The sequence below is a fragment of the Lepidochelys olivacea genome (genome assembly GCF_965140295.1).
Source record: "Lepidochelys olivacea isolate rLepOli2 genome assembly, chromosome: 24".
Lineage (NCBI taxonomy): Eukaryota > Metazoa > Chordata > Testudines > Cheloniidae > Lepidochelys > Lepidochelys olivacea.
The window spans coordinates 15374664-15390765 of NC_140434.1; the positions used below are offsets into that span (position 1 = coordinate 15374664).

At 55.3% G+C, this 16102-nt stretch overlaps 1 protein-coding gene across 1 annotated transcript; it reads right to left on the reverse strand.

Moving 5' to 3' along the window:
• Positions 1–6266: 6266 nt before the first annotated feature.
• Positions 6267–11855, reverse strand: CTU1 (cytosolic thiouridylase subunit 1). Its single transcript, XM_084613301.1, has 3 exons — positions 11748–11855; positions 10818–11323; positions 6267–10413 (listed from the first exon to the last, which is right to left on the reverse strand). The coding sequence occupies exons 2-3, from the start codon at positions 11311–11313 to the stop codon at positions 9782–9784; spliced, it is 1128 nt and encodes a 375-aa protein (XP_084469427.1). The 5' UTR covers positions 11314–11323; positions 11748–11855; the 3' UTR covers positions 6267–9781.
• Positions 11856–16102: the final 4247 nt, after the last annotated feature.

Below are 16102 nucleotides of genomic sequence, written 5' to 3' on the forward strand. Positions count from 1 at the left end.
GTGGGGGTGTGTGGGGGGGTGTGTCCCTGCTGTGTGGGGTGAGTGCTGCTCTGTGGGGGTGTGTGGGGGTGTGTCCCTGCTGTGTGGGGTGAGTGCTGCTCTGTGGGGGTGTGTGGGGGTGTGTCCCTGCTGTGTGGGGTGAGTGCTGCTCTGTGGGGGGGGTGTGTCCCTGCTGTGTGGGGTGAGTGCTGCTCTGTGGGGGGGGTGTGTCCCTGCTGTGTGGGGTGAGTGCTGCTCTGTGGGGGGGGGTGTGTGTCCCTGCTGTGTGGGGTGAGTGCTGCTCTGTGGGGGTGTGTGGGGGTGTGTCCCTGCTGTGTGGGGTGAGTGCTGCTCTGTGGGGGGCTGTGGGGGGTGTCCCTGCTGTGTGGGGTGAGTGCTGCTCTGTGGGGGTGTGTGGGGGGGTGTCCCTGCTGTGTGGGGTGAGTGCTGCTCTGTGGGGGTGTGTGGGGGTGTGTCCCTGCTGTGTGGGGTGAGTGCTGCTCTGTGGGTGTGTGTGTGGGGGGGTGTCCCTGCTGTGTGGGGTGAGTGCTGCTCTGTGGGTGTGTGTGTGGGGGGGGTGTCCCTGCTGTGTGGGGTGAGTGCTGCTCTGTGGGGGTGTGTGTGGGGGGTGTCCCTGCTGTGTGGGGTGAGTGCTGCTCTGTGGGGGGGTGTGGGGGTGTGTCCCTGCTGTGTGGGGTGAGTGCTGCTCTGTGGGGGGGTGTGGGGGTGTGTCCCTGCTGTGTGGGGTGAGTGCTGCTCTGTGGGGGGGGTGTGGGGGGTGTCCCTGCTGTGTGGGGTGAGTGCTGCTCTGTGGGGGTGTGTGGGGGTGTGTCCCTGCTGTGTGGGGTGAGTGCTGCTCTGTGGGGGTGTGTGGGGGGGTGTGTCCCTGCTGTGTGGGATGAGTGCTGCTCTGTGGGGGGGGTGGGGGGGTGTCCCTGCTGTGTGGGGTGAGTGCTGCTCTGTGGGGGGGGGTGTGGGAGTGTGTCCCTGCTGTGTGGGGTGAGTGCTGCTCTGTGGGGGGGGGTGTGGGAGTGTGTCCCTGCTGTGTGGGGTGAGTGCTGCTCTGTGGGGGTGTGTGGGGGGGTGTGTCCCTGCTGTGTGGGGTGAGTGCTGCTCTGTGGGGGGGTGTGGGGGGGGGTGTCCCTGCTGTGTGGGGTGAGTGCTGCTCTGTGGGGGTGTGTGTGTGGGGTGTCCCTGCTGTGTGGGGTGAGTGCTGCTCTGTGGGGGGGGGGGTGTGTCCCTGCTGTGTGGGGTGAGTGCTGCTCTGTGGGGGTGTGTGGGGGTGTGTCCCTGCTGTGTGGGGTGAGTGCTGCTCTGTGGGCGGGGTGGGGGGGTGTGTCCCTGCTGTGTGGGGTGAGTGCTGCTCTGTGGGGGTGTGTGTGGGGGTGTGTCCCTGCTGTGTGGGGTGAGTGCTGCTCTGTGGGGGGGGTATGGGGGTGTGTCCCTAATGTGTGGGGTGAGTGCTGCTCTGTGGGGGTGTGTGGGGGTGTTCTCAGTACACACTCTCACCCCCTGATTCCATGGTGACATTTAGGGCTGTGTGTCCACCTGGAACTGCGCGGGGGGGGGGGGGAGAGGGATCTAGGCCCCACTCTGCCCCTCCCCTATTACCCCCCACAGCCGGCTGGGGTGAGGCCTGGGCCTGCTTCCTCAGCCAGCTGCTGCTTTCACTGATCAGGAGCGAGCCAGGGCCTGAGCGAGGGCCGCAGGAGAGAGCCGGGGGTCCAGCCAAAGGCAGGCAGGGGAGGCCCCCGCACAGAGAGGGGGCGGCAGGAAGAGGGGGAGCGAGGAGCCCACAGACGGTGACAGCAGCTGAGACACTGCGGACGGGACGGGGTGAGCCGTGTGCCCACAGATTGCTGCCCCTTCCCAGGGACCATCAACCCCCACCTGAGCGCAGCCCAGCCTGGGGGACGGTAAGAGATTCCCCCTGCTTGGGATTTTCCTGCCCCCCCCTCGAATTCCCCCTGCACGCACACACCCCTTAGTGCTCAGTTGCAGTGTTGCCAATTTAGCCATATTCCAACCCCCCTGTACACTGGCACATCCCCTCTCCTGTCAGTTCCTGGGGAACACCCGGCCCCTGGGCCCCCTTCGCGCCTCCCTCGGTGTGGCTGCAGTTCGGGGCTGTGTTGGGGCAGCTGCTAAGCCGCCCTGCAGAGGAACTCGTGCTGGGGATGGTGTCCGGCCTGCGTGCATCTGCGTTTTTCACCTGCAAAAGCTGTGGCTGAAAAGACTGTGCCCGCTCCTCAGACTCTCCCTTGGCATCAGTAGAAATAGCCGGGCCGCAATGCTGGTGTCCTCTGTTCCTCTGCGCCCAGCTGGGATGGGGTCCGAGAAAGCCGTGTGCTCCCCGTCTTCCTGCCAGGCCTTTTGGACGAGCGAGAGCGGCTGCAGGGCTCCCCACGGCTCCTCTGACCTAGAGAGCAGCCAAGAGAGAAGGCTGGGTCTGCGCATGGCTCTGCCTATTCACAGATGACATATTGTCCCCGTCAGCAGCAGTGCGCTGGGCTGGCTTGAAAATCTCCCCGCTCATTTCCAGGAGTTCATGGGAGCTGAGATCTTGTGAAAATTCTGTGGGGCTGTGCAGTGCTCAGATAATGGAGGCCCTGATCTCAGCCGGGATCTGTGCAGGTGACCAGCTTGGCTTAACAGTGAAATTCTTGCTGATCTTAAACACAAAAAAGAAGCTCAGAAGAAGTGGAAGATTGGACAAATGACCAGGGAGGAGTACAAAAATATTGCTCGGGCATGCAGGAGTGAAATCAGGAAGGCCAAATCACACCTGGAGTTGCAGCTAGCAAGAGATGTTAAGAGTAACAAGAAGGGTTTCTTCAGGTATGTTAGCAACAAGAAGAAAGTGAAGGAAAGTGTGGGGCCCTTACTGAATGAGGGGGGCAACACAGAGACAGAGGATGTGGAAAAAGCTAATGTACTCAATGCTTTTTTTGCCTCTGTCTTCACGAACAAGGTCAGCTCCCAGGCTACTGCACTGGGCAGCACAGCATGGGGAGGAGGTGACCAGCCCTCTGTGGAGAAAGAAGTGGTTCGGGACTATTCAGAAAAGCTGGACGAGCACAAGTCCATGGGGCTGGATGCGCTGCGTCCGAGAGTGCTAAAGGAGTTGGCTGATGTCATTGCAGAGCCATTGGCCATTATCTTTGAAAACTCATGGCGATCGGGGGAAGCCCCGGATGACCGGAAAAAGGCTAATGTAGTGCCCATCTTTAAAAAAGGGAAGGAAGAGGATCCTGGGAACTACGGGCCAGTCAGCCTCACCTCAGTCCCCGGAAAAATCATGGAGCAGGTCCTCAAGGAATCAATTCTGAAGCACTTAGAGGAGAAGAAAGTGATCAGGAACAGTCAGCATGGATTCACCAAGGGCAAGTCATGCCTGACTAATCTAATTGCCTTCTATGACGAGATAACTGGCTCTGTGGATGAGGGGAAAGCAGTGGTCATGTTGTTCCTTGACTTTAGCAAAGCTTTTGACACTGTCTCCCACAGTATTCTTGCCAGCAAGTTAAAGAAGTATGGGCTGGATGAATGGACTATAAGGTGGATAGAAAGTTGGCTAGATTGTCGGGCTCAACGGGTAGTGATCAATGCCTCCATGTCTAGTTGGCAGCCGGTATCAATGGGTCCGTCCTTGGGCCGGTTTTGTTCAATATCTTCGTTAATGATCTGGAGGATGGTGTGGATTGCACCCTCAGCAAGTTTGCAGATGACACTAACCTGGGAGGAGAGGTAGATACAATGGAGGGTAGAGATAGGATACAGAGGACCCTAGACAAATTAGAGGATTCGGCCAAAAGAAATCTGATGAGTTTCAACAAGGACAAGTGCAGAGTCCTGCACTTAGGACAGAAGAATCCCATGCACCGCTACAGACTAGGGACCGAATGGCTCGGCAGCAGTTCTGCAGAAAAGGACCTAGGGGTTACAGTGGACGAGAAGCTGGATATGAGTCAGCAGTGTGCCCTTGCTGCCAAGAAGGCCAATGGCATTTTGGGATGTATTAGTAGGAGCATTGCCAGCAGATCAAGGGAAGTGATTATTCCCCTCTATTCGGCACTGGTGAGGCCACATCTGGAGTACGGCGTCCAGTTTGGGGCCCCCAACTGGAGAGAGTCCAGCAGAGGGCATTGAAAATGATTAGGGGGCTGGGGCACATGACTTATGAGGAGAGGCTGAGGGAACTTGGGTTATTTAGTTTGCAGAAGAGAAGAGTGAGGGGGGATTCGATAGCAGCCTTCAACTACCTGAAGGGGGGTTCTAAAGAGGATGGAGCTCAGCTGTTCTCAGTGGTAGCTGATGAGAGGACAAGGAGTAATGGTCTCAAGTTGCAGTGCGGGAGGTCTAGGTTGGATATTAGGAAACACTATTTCACTAGGAGGGTGGTGAAGCCCTGGAATGGGTTCCCTAGGGAGGTGGTAGAATCTCCATCCTTAGAGGTTTTTAAGGTCAGGCTTGACAAAGCCCTGGCTGGGATGATTTATTTGGGGTTGGTCCTGCTTTGAGCAGGGGGTTGGACTAGATGATCTCCTGAGGTCTCTTCCAATCCTAATCTTCTATGATTCTCCCATGATTGCTCTAATTATTTGGACACTGAAAGTTCCCAGAAGCAGGTAAAGCCAAACCTTACACTGGAGTCTCATTTTAATTAAGTGGCATGTTTTGTTTGCGTTTCTTTTATCCCTTCTACAATATACACTGCACCTGTCCTGGGATAATGCACATTCCTCCCACAGTTTAACTCCTATAACATTAGCCATAGCAATTTTTACATATGGTGTAACTGTTTCTTTTGTGCTTACAGAGTTTTCATGTACCCTTATCAAAGTGACAGTCTGATTACTCAGAGCCACCTTAAGGCTCAGTGTTTTTAATGTTGCCTTTTTTATTTTGTGCACCTCACCCTTGCTGTTACTCCAGAGGGGCACAGCCTTTTTTAAAAAAAATTATTATTTTACTACAGCTTTTATTTGCTATTTTGTTACCACAAAACAAATCTAGAATTTCTTCCCATTCTTCTGGTTTTGACTGCCCTGCTGCAGCCATGACTTTGGTCTTTGAGAAGAAGTTATAAAGCATTGAGGTAACTTAAGGGTTAAATGCTAAATACCAAAGCCAGACAACTCTAGTTACCTGTGTCTGGCAAAAAGTGTTTCTCAGTTTTGCAATTCTGAATGAAAGATTCAAATGGATTTTAGTGGTATTATTTAAAAACAAAAGAAAACCAATTCATCTTAAACCTACAAAACAAGAGTTTTACAAACCAGGAGTGTTGGTTTAGGTCCTAAACACTCCACATATTTACACAATATATTTATACTCACTCACAGATACATACATACTGTTTTCCTTAACATCCTTTACACTGCTTTAATTTTTACACAGCTGTACATAGATTACATTTGTATATATTTGGGGGCAATTAAGTTCCAATAGAAACCCTTGAAATTCTTTTAGTGAATTTGACTAAATTGTTCATAGTCACATGATTTAAATCAGATTGTCTCTTTGCCTGGATTATTTACAGACATTTCTTTGGAAAAGGGCCCACTTTCCCTTCAGAATGGCTGCAAAGAAACCAAGAATTCTCTTTCTAACACTTTTTTAAAAAAAATTTTTTTTACAACGTTCAACTGCTTAATTCTCTCCAGCCTCTGCAGAGTGAACTTCTCACTCTCTTTCCTTAAATCACTTATTTTCCAAAATGACACCTTCATCAACTCAGATTTCACTATTCCAAGTATTGTCCAGGGTTGTGAATTCCCCATGCCTGTACTTACTGCTTCCCTTACTCATGACACTATGCCGCTCAGGGCTCCCACCCTGTTTTCCAATCTCTTTATTTGTTGCTTGCCTGCTTGTCCGGGCCCGTTCCTGCTTTCCTCGCTGAACTGTTCCTTCCATGGACACAGACTGTAATCAATTCTTATTTGATGAATGCTTGTTTTCTTAAATTGTTTTGCTTATTTTGTTTTTTTATTAAGTCTCTTAGGGAGTTACCCCATGCTGGTTTTGATCACAGCTATCTTGTCCCCGTTGGTAGGTGCCTGTCTTACTTTTAGAGTCGTCTATCTGCCCTCTTCTGACATTTCAATAGGGTCGTGTTGTAATTTTCTGGTGCCCTTGCGTCTGCCGCGGTTCCTCCCTAGAACATCTGGTTTGGTGATGGCCTTCCCACTTATCTTCTAACACACACATTCCTTATTCGCACTCAAAACAGGATGGATTTACACAGAGCATTTGAATGGGAACATCAAATTGCAATGCAGGAGAACAATCGTGGCATTCTTTTATTTTAAAATGCTAAACCTACAACAAAATGGTGACCCTAAAGGTCTGTCACGGCCTTAAAATCAGCTTCGGACACAGATGCTGGCTGATGCAGCTCTACCAATGGCCCATTCGGCCCATTCCTTTCTGCTATTCAAAAAGGGTGGTTGGCAGAATATAATCCAATCATACACCAACACATTTAATACATGCTACATTATTATTCTTTATTCTAAATTATATAAAATACAAACATTAAATCCTACTGCTACGTGGGGCTCTGTGCAGACTCAGGCAGCACTGCTGATTTCAAGGGAATCTTGATGCCTAAAGTGACTTGCTCCAGCCCGTGCAGGACGTCTGTCGTGCAGCAGAGAATTGCTCGAGTTTCCAAGTCCTAGAGCCGTGCCCGAAAACCACTGGGCTATCCTTCCCCTCTAGCTGGTGTTTTCAATCTGTGGCTCTCCAAGAGCATCAATCTGCCCCTATTAGAGAAGGGGACACTGAGTCCCAGAAAGGGCCTCAGCCAGCAGGCAGGAATAGCACCTGAAATGAAAATGTCAGAATAATTCATTTAGACACCCCACCCCACACCTCCCCACCGAACATTTTGGTTTTGACGAAATGGCCATTTCCAACAGCCAAGAGAACCTACCTCAGGGTTTTCCGCCTCCAGCCCCAATCTGGCAGTTGAGCTAGAGCGGAGCTCAGAGGTACAGTAGTTTTCCTGACCTTTGCTAGGATTAAATTCAGGGTCTATTATCTGAAACCGAGACAAGGTAGGGGTGGGGAGGGGGGCCTATAGGACCATGGTGAGCTCCAGTGCAGAAAAGACTTGAGACACTCCGGCCTAGAGAATCAGATGGAAAATACTGTCCTAAAAGGCGGCTGGTGTTTTAAACCCATTCTAGAGCAAGGGTCCCCCTTTGAAAATATGATTATACCCCCCCAGCAAGACGTGACAGCAAATCACTGGACATACTCACAGGAGCAGTAAATGACGCATGTCGGCGTTATCCCTGCAATCAATGGCGCTGAATCCCCTAGTGGCTTCCCTATCCTGCCCAGGCTGGAGATCAGCTCCCTCACCCAGCATAGGGCTGCCAACTCTGACTGAAGCTATTCTGGAAAAAAATTTTACCCAACGTGACGTAATGTCATTTTCTTAAAATATCCTACTTATAATTCCCAGATCGCTTTCAATGGTTACGGGGAGATGAATGTCAATTCCAGGAGACCCCAGGCCAATCCTGGAGGGTTGGCAACCCCAACCCAGCCATATCTGTCTGGGCACTGGTTGCGCACTCCACCCCCGGTGCCTACCTGGTCTCTGGACCTGGGCTGGTAGGAGCCTGCACTGGCTTCAGTTCTGTCCCCGTCTCTCTCTGGCCCGGTGTAGCCAATGATTTTAGTTTATTGTTCATTTATTGTGTGATGTTCTGACTAGCTAACATGTTATGGCCTATATAATCATTGTATGCTAAACAGTTACATTGTAGGATTATAGAAGTCTAAGACGGATCAGCATGTAGAGGGAATAATCATGTATTAAGTATCTGAGTAAGTAGGGTCGAAACGCAAGGCCTGCAGGCTGAGGCCTGCAAAATTTTAGCTTCGCTATTTTAGGCCTTGGAGTTAAGAAATGCAGATATAAGTAAGTACGTGAAGAAAAACCCGATGCCCTAAGATGATGGGGAAAAGAAGGGTCAAGGGGTAATGAGAAAAATTAACTGGAAGATGAATTTTAAATCCTAAAAATGCTGCAAAGGCATATCTGTTTCCAGCACGTGCCTTCGCCACAGGATACAGGCTGTGTGTCAATGCGAATGAGAATGAAGAGAGCCTACGCGACCTAAAGAAATCAGGCTCCCTTAAGTTTGTAGGGGACAGATAAGGGAAAAGAGGGGTGACACTTTCATGTCCATGCGCAGAAGGTTGCTGTAGGCAGAATCACATTATAAAACCAGGATGCCCAGAGCAGGAAAATTGAGCTTGCTATGGGAATCTCCAGCAGAAACCATCCCTCTCATCAAACCGTGAGACCCATCAGACCGAAGACTATTGGAGAGGACGAGAATGTAACAATATTTGTAACTTGTGCACAGGTCAGTCTAGAATTGCGATCGGCTTGGGTAATAACTTTAACAAAGCCTATAAAACAGACTAGACCTTGTACTTGCGAATGCCTGCGTGGTCTCTACCCTTGGGGTCTTTGTGTTCCGAGAGACTCTACAGCGAAAGCAAGTCGCCGAGGTGACGTTCCTTCTGTTGAGCTTGAAACCGTCCCTGCTAGATCTAAACGCACAGGGGTGCGATACATTACAAAATTCACGTGAAATGAAATAAAAGGCTACACTGGCGTGCAAACTGTCCTCCTCCGTCCCTACTTCGTGCTTCTTGCTGCTGAGTTGTAATAAAAGTGAAACCTTGTCCTCTCCTAGATGCCAACCTTGCTGCTGCTCGCGGCAGCACTGCCTTCAGAGCTGGGTGGCCAGAAAGCTGTACCCACCCCCACACCAGTTCCCCTTTTCCCCTGGCAGCATCCTTCAAATATGGTACCCCTAGGTCTCACAACCCCCCTATAATAGCCTTGCCACCCCCTTCTGGGGTTGGGAATTCCTGTTCTAGAGAAGAGATGGAAATTGCATCCCCGCTATAGAATGGGAACGGCAGAAAAAGGTTCCGACCCACCATTCAGTTCTACAGGATGGACTGACTAGAAATCATTTCTGTCAAAATCTTCTCATCACCTCTGACCCTTGTGGTTTGAACCAGGCTATCGGTGAGCCGCCAAAACCTTGGGGCTGTGTAAATCAGTCCACACATGCTGTAGGTTTCCCCTGCCCCAAGACTTTCAGGAAAAATTGACCCAACCCTAAATCAGACTGAAAAGTCCAAACTCTCTAATATTTACATGAGAAAAACTTTTTCTTCAGTGCCAGTCCCTCAAGCAGTTTCCTCTCAATCGTTTTGAAATATCTTATCTCAAGTTTGGACCTTTGCCCCCTTGACGTGTGAATTTTCTTAAGTGCCCGTCCGGCTTTTTGTTAGAGGATTGCCAAAGATTACAGATGCTGTTTACCCCGTGATTTCTTCTTCAGCAAAGTTTTATTCTCAGCTCTTTCACATGTCCTCGTAATCTCCTGGTACAGGAGAGAACCATGCGCCACTTGTTCACACTGAGCACTTCTCATCCACAGTTCTCCAAGCAGTTTACAAAATATAAGCTGCATTATCTCAATTCTGCGGGGGGGGGGGGGGGGGGGATGAGTCACAGCAAGGTAAAAGTGACTTACCTAGTCACACAGTGACTTGGAAATAGAACCCAGGAGTCCTGGCTCCCAGCCCCACTTCTCTAACCATGAGACCCCACTCCCCTCCCAGAGCCAGGGAGAGAACCCAGGAGTCCTGGCTCCCAGCCCCCCTGTTCTATCCTATTGGATCCCACTCCACCCCGCCCCGGAGCAGGGCTGTGGACAGGAGCACGGCTGTTCTCAGTGGCACACCCCACACCACTTCAGAAGTTCAGGTCCCGTGGGCCCCTCAGCTCCCGTCTGCCCCACGGCTCCTTGTCTGTCCCCAGCTCCCCCTGAGGCTCCTGCTCCTCCGGCGGCTCCCCCTCGGCCGGGGCCCCCAGGTGCCTGAGCTCCTCCTGGGTGAGGGGCTGCCCGTCCCGCAGCTTGTCCCGCAGGCGCCGATGCTTGCCGATACCCAGCTTGGGCAGGCCGCGGTCGAGCCCCTCCAGCAGGACGCAGGCCTTGCACAGGGTCTGGCTGGCCACATAGCCGCAGCGCTGGCAGGTGCCGCGGGACGGCATGCGGAGGTCGGAGCGCAGCAAGAGCCGTTCACCCGAGTGGCCCAGGTCAGCCACGGCGCTGGGCCGGACGGCTTCCAGATCCTTGAGCAGGGCGCGGGCGTAGCCGCGGTAGGCCTGGGGGGCGTAGACACACTCAGTGCTGAAGTAGTCCAGGCCCTGGAAGTAGGCGTAGAGGACGATCTCCTTCTCGTAGGCATGGCGCAGGGGCTTGCAGCGGGGCACGGCCCCCTCCCCCCCCGCCGGCCCCACTCCTGCCCCCCGGCGCAGCCGGCCCACGTCACCCCGCAGGAAGTTCATCAGCACCGTCTCGGCCACGTCGTCTGCATTGTGCCCTGCGGGGGGAGAGCGGAAGGGTCAGGCCGGAGCGGGCCCCCGGGTCGGACCCTGCGGTGACTCCCCCGCCCAGTACAGAGTCCCCCAAAGCAGACCCCATAGCACCCCCTCCTCCAGCACAGAGTCTCTCCAGATAAGACCCAACAATGCCCCCTTCTCCCCAGCAAAGCCCCCTCCCCGCAATTCAGACCCTACAGCTCTCCCTGCCTCCATCCCACAGGACCCCCCCCGGGGAGACGTCGTACATGCTGAGCAGCAATCCCCCAGCTGACACCCCACCCCCAGGGCAACCCTGGCCCCCGCTCTTTCACGCCAGATGCTCCCCATGGACTCTCCTGCCCCCGTGACCATCTTGCCCCTCCCAGCAGCAGGGCACTTGGTGGCTCCCCCCCCTCCCCCCGACCTGTGGCGATCTTGTCGGCGCCCATCAGCAGGGCGCCCCGGTCGAGGGCCTGGCGCCGGAAGACGCCGCAGAAGGTGCAGTTGTTGCGGGGGCCGAGGTGGCGGGCGATGCGGTCCATGCTCCAGCCGTAGAGCTGGCGGTAGGAGACCACGTGCAGGGGCAGGCCGGAGCGGCGGTGGTGTCGACGCACGGCGGCCAGGGAGGCATCGCGGTAGCCGGCGATGCCCTCGTCCACGGAGAGCAGCAGCAGGCGCAGGCCGTAGCCGTGGCGCTGGTCAAGGAGCTGCAGCAGGTGGGCCAGCACCGTGGAGTCCTTGCCGCCCGAGGCGCCAATGGCCACGGTCTCGCCGGGCCGGAAGAGCCGCCCGGCCACGATGGCCCGGTGCGTCTCCTCCTCGAAGGCCGCCAGGAAGCAGGCGCGGCACAGGGCGTGGCCCGTCTTGGGGCGCCGCAGGGCAGCCGGGCTGGCGCAGCAGGCAGAGCAGGTGGCCGGCATGGCAGGGGGGCTGGGATAGATGGAATGAGGGTTAGAGGGGGAGCCCCCGGGCCAGCTCCCCAACTCACCCAGCCCCGCCCCCCGCTGCCCTCTGCCCGGCCCCCAGCCCAGCCCATCCAGCCCCCACCATCCGCCAACTCACCCAGCCCCCCACAACCATAAACAGCCTCCCGCCTCACTCAGCCCCCCACCATCCCCCTCCAAACCACCCCACCACCCTCCGCCCAGCCCCCCAACCCCAGCCCCCCCCCCAGCCCCTAGCACAGCCCCCCCCCCACCTGCAAACCTCCACCCACCCCTCAGGCCCCCACCCCCTCCCCGTAGCGCCCAGCCCCAAATCTCTCCCCACACCCCGCCCCCCCAAGTACCAGCCCCGATCTCCCCGCGGGGTGCACACGCAGAGCCGGGGGGGGGTCGGGGGGGGTTTGACTCACCCGCTGTCGGAGCTGAAGCCTCTGCTCCTCCTGCACGGCCCTCTGGCCAACTCCCAGCATGCACCTGGCCACAGACTGCATCTCCCGGCATGCACCTGCCTAATGCTCCCAGCATGCACCTGGCCACAGACTGCATCTCCCAGCATGCGCCTGCCTACAATTCCCAGCATGCACCTGGCCACAAACTGCATCTCCCGGCATGCACCTGCCTACCGCTCCCAGCATGCACCTGGCCACAGACTGCATCTCCCGACATGCACCTGCCTACAATTCCCAGCATGCACCTGCCCGAGACTGCACCTCCCAGCGGCCGCCCGCAGAACAACAACCCCTCTCCCCATTGTTCCCTGCGCATCCCAGCCCTGCCCCCCCCCCCCCCGTCAGCCCTTCCTGCGCTCACCCTGCTGCTGCCTGCCAGCCCCGGGCCATGCCCAGCAGCCCCGGCTTCTTCTGCCCTCCCAGTCCCTTGCCCCAGCACTGGGGACGAGATGGTGCCCAGGGGCAGCCTGGGACCTGCCGGGGGAGCCAGCCGCGGGGGGACCCGGCGGGGTGTCTGTCCTGCCCAGACCCCTCCCCATGGCAATCACTGCAGGCCCCAATGGCCCCGTTCAGTGCAATGGGGTGCCAGGCCACAGGCAGTGGGGCAGAGGACCCAGCAGGGGGCGCCATGCTGCAGGGAACAGGGCGGGGGTGTGCTCCGCAGGGGGTGCTGTGCTGCAGGGAGCAGGGCGGGGGGCTCAGCTGGGGTCGCCATGCTGCAGGGGGCTCAGTAGGGGTCAGTGCAGTGTTGCTGTGCAAATGTCAAACAGCTGCCCCTCCCCAGAGGTAGCTGCATTTCAGCACAGCACAATTCTAAGCACCCCATGCTGGGACATCGGGCTGGTCCTGACCCCCACGTCCCGCCCCACTGAGCCGTCCCTATATGCACAAACCGACCCTAAACTAAAGTGGCGTCTGGCCACATTCAAGCTCTGGAAGAAGCAGGCCTGGGTGGGAGATGCGGGGTGAATCTCTCGCCAACTATTTATAAGAAGCACATGTGGGACGGAGCTGTGTGTGGGAGGGGGGAGAAGAGAGTTTTCTGCGCCCTCCGGAGCTGTCTCTGGGTAGGAGCATGGGCCATGCAGGGCGGAGCTGGGATGTGGAGAGTTGCAGGGCAGGGTTTCACCTATCCAGGGAGGGGACAGAGCCACACGCCCGACAGCATTCAGACACATGGCCTCAATTGGGACAGGATATTTCAGGGACAGGGACATGGAGACGTCGCCCAGATCAGAACAGACCCTGATCTATCCCTAGCCTGGACAGACGTGAGGGAAATGCAGCCAGCTCTGGGGCAGGGCAGCTGGGAAACAACCACATGGGGATGGTTCACTCAGCACTGAGGTGCAGCCAGCTCTGGGCGGGGTAGCAAGGGAACAGCCACACATAATGCCGCATGAGGAGGGCTTGCCCAGCGCTGAGATGCAGCCACCTCTGGGGTGGGGCAGCTGGGGAACAGCTGCATGGCAACGCTGCACAGTAATTAAGTACGGGAAGTGAAGAATATGTGAAACTCCCTGCAGCCCGGGGCTCCCTGCTGAGTCCCCAACCCGCTCCCTGCAGCATGGTGCCCCCTACTGAGCCCCCACCCTGCTTCCCGCAGCACAGTGCCCCCTCTGAGCCCCCACCCTGCTCTCTGCCACACAGCACCCCACCGGGACACTGGGGTTATTAGCACTTAGTGTAGGAGGGATCAGATTTCAGAGTAGCAGCCGTGTTAGTCTGTATTCGCAAAAAGAAAAGGAGGACTTGTGGCACCTTAGAGACTAACCAATTTATTAGAGCATAAGCTTTCGTGAGCTACAGCTCACTTCCTCAGATGCATATCGTGGAGTGTCCCTATCCCTGGCCAGCTGGCATCATGTCCTGCTGCCTCGTGACTCCCGCTCCCTCCCTCCCCCCCGACCTGTGGAGCTGGGGCCCAGCTGCTCCGCAGCTGTTTCCTGTTGTTCCTCCATCTCCCTGGCCCAGGGCCGGCTGGCCTCTCATTTCCACCCCTCATGGCCTCAAGCTGGGGGCCTGCGTGATGGGAATCAGGATGGGGGGCTCCCTGGTCAGCTCTGGCTGGGGGGGAGGGGGATGTAGCTGCTCTCCACAGCAGCCATGGGGTGAGATCAAGTCCAGATGCCATTTTGGAGGCAACTGCCGTCAGGGGCCAGGAGAGAGATACCTGGCTACCACAGCCGGATGGGACCATCTAGTTGGACTCCCGGACCAAGGAACTGCCCCCCAAATCCTCCATCAAGCAGATCTCTTTAAGCAACACCCCGAGGGGATTTTAAACCCCACACTGCTAAAAATTCCCCTCTTATTACCCTGGATTCATCTAGCTTCAAATCCCAGCGGTTGGCGGGTGTTGCAGGTGCCCCTGGTGGCTCAAAGAGCCCGGTATTAAATATTCGTCCTCCATGTAGGTGTTCACGGACGGGGATCAGGTCCCCCCCCGGTAACTTTCCCTTTGTTTGGCTCAATAGATGGAGCTGCTGGTGTCTCTAGCCTGAAGATAGGGTTTCCATCCCTGAAATCATTCCCCCTGGTTTCTTCTCTGACCCCCTCCCCAATTCATCAGCAATCGGGGACACCAGGTCTGGGCCCGGTTTGCCAGCCCAGTCACCCCAGGGCCAGATCCAGAGGGAAAATAACCTCTCTGCTCCCACTCATGTGTCCCCAGTTTGTGCAGCCCAGGAGAGCCTCAGAGTCACCCCGGAGCCCCCCACAGCCCCCCCAATCTTTCTCAGCAGCGCTAGTTCCCAGGGTGAAGCCCCCCAGTCCATGGGTCTGGCGAACGTGCTTTGCTCCAACAAAGTGGGGATTTGCTGCAGCATTCTTTGCCAGGCCACTGCGTGCCTCAGTTTCCCCCATGTTTCACACAATTCCCTCGGGGTCGGGTGATGGGCGAGGAGAGAAAAAGGGGCAAGCTAGAATCATAGAATATCAGGGTTCGAAGGGACCTCAGGAGATCATCTAGTCCAACCCCCTGCTCAAAGCAGGACCAATCCCCAATTTTTGCCCTAGATCCCTAAATGGCCCCCTCAAGGATTGAACTCACAACCCTGGGTTTAGCAGGCCAATGCTCAAACTAGAATCATAGAATATCAGGATTGGAAGGGACCATTGAAGGTCATCTAGTCCAATCCCCTGCTCGAAGCAGGACCAATTCCCAGTTAAATCATCCCAGCCAGGGCTTTGTCAAGCCTGACCTTAAAAACCTCTAAGGAAGGAGATTCTACCACCTCCCTAGGTAACGCATTCCAGTGTTTCACCACCCTCTTAGTGAAAAAGTTTTTCCTAATATCCAATCTAAACCTCCCCCACTGCAACTTGAGACCATTACTCCTCGTTCTGTCATCTGCTACCATTGAGAACAGTCTAGAGCCATCCTCTTTGGAACCCCCTTTCAGGTAGTTGAAAGCAGCTACCAAATCCCCCCTCATTCTTCTCTTCTGCAGGCTAAACAATCCCAGCTCCCTCAGCCTCTCCTCATAAGTCATGTGTTCCAGTCCCCTAATCATTTTTGTTACCCTTCGCTGGACTCTCTCCAATTTATCCACATCCTTCTTGTAGTGTGGGGCCCAAAACTGGACACAGTACTCCAGATGAGGCCTCACCAATGTCGAATAGAGGGGAACGATCACGTCCCTCGATCTGCTCGCTATGCCCCTACTTATACATCCCAAAATGCCATTGGCCTTCTTGGCAACAAGGGCGCACTGCTGACTCATATCCAGCTTCTCATCCACTGTAACCCCTAGGTCCTTTTCCGCAGAACTGCTGCCGAGCCATTCGGTCCCTAGTCTGTAGCTGTGCATTGGGTTCTTCCATCCTAAGTGCAGGACCCTGCACTTATCCTTATTGAACCTCATCAGATTTCTTTTGGCCCAATCCTCCAATTTGTCTAGGTCCTTCTGTATCCTATCCCTCCCCTCCAGTGTATCTACCACTCCTCCCAGTTTAGTATCATCCGCAAATTTGCGGAGGGTGCAATCCACACCATCCTCCAGATCATTTATGAAGATATTGAACAAAACCGGCCCCAGGACCGACCCTTGGGGCACTCCACTTGATACCGGCTGCCAACTAGACATGGAGCCATTGATCACTACCCGTGACAGTCTAGCCAGCTTTCTACCCACCTTATAGTGCAAGCTATACTACTGAGCTATCCCTCCCCCCATGAGCTATAGGCCTGAGCAAGGGGTCAAAATCCAGACACCCTCCCCTCCCAGCTGCCCGCCCCCGCGTAGATAGTTGGTCTCGCCCCCTCCCCCGCTTTGGATGGTCCCTTTCCCCAGGTTGGTCTCTCCCGCCTCGCC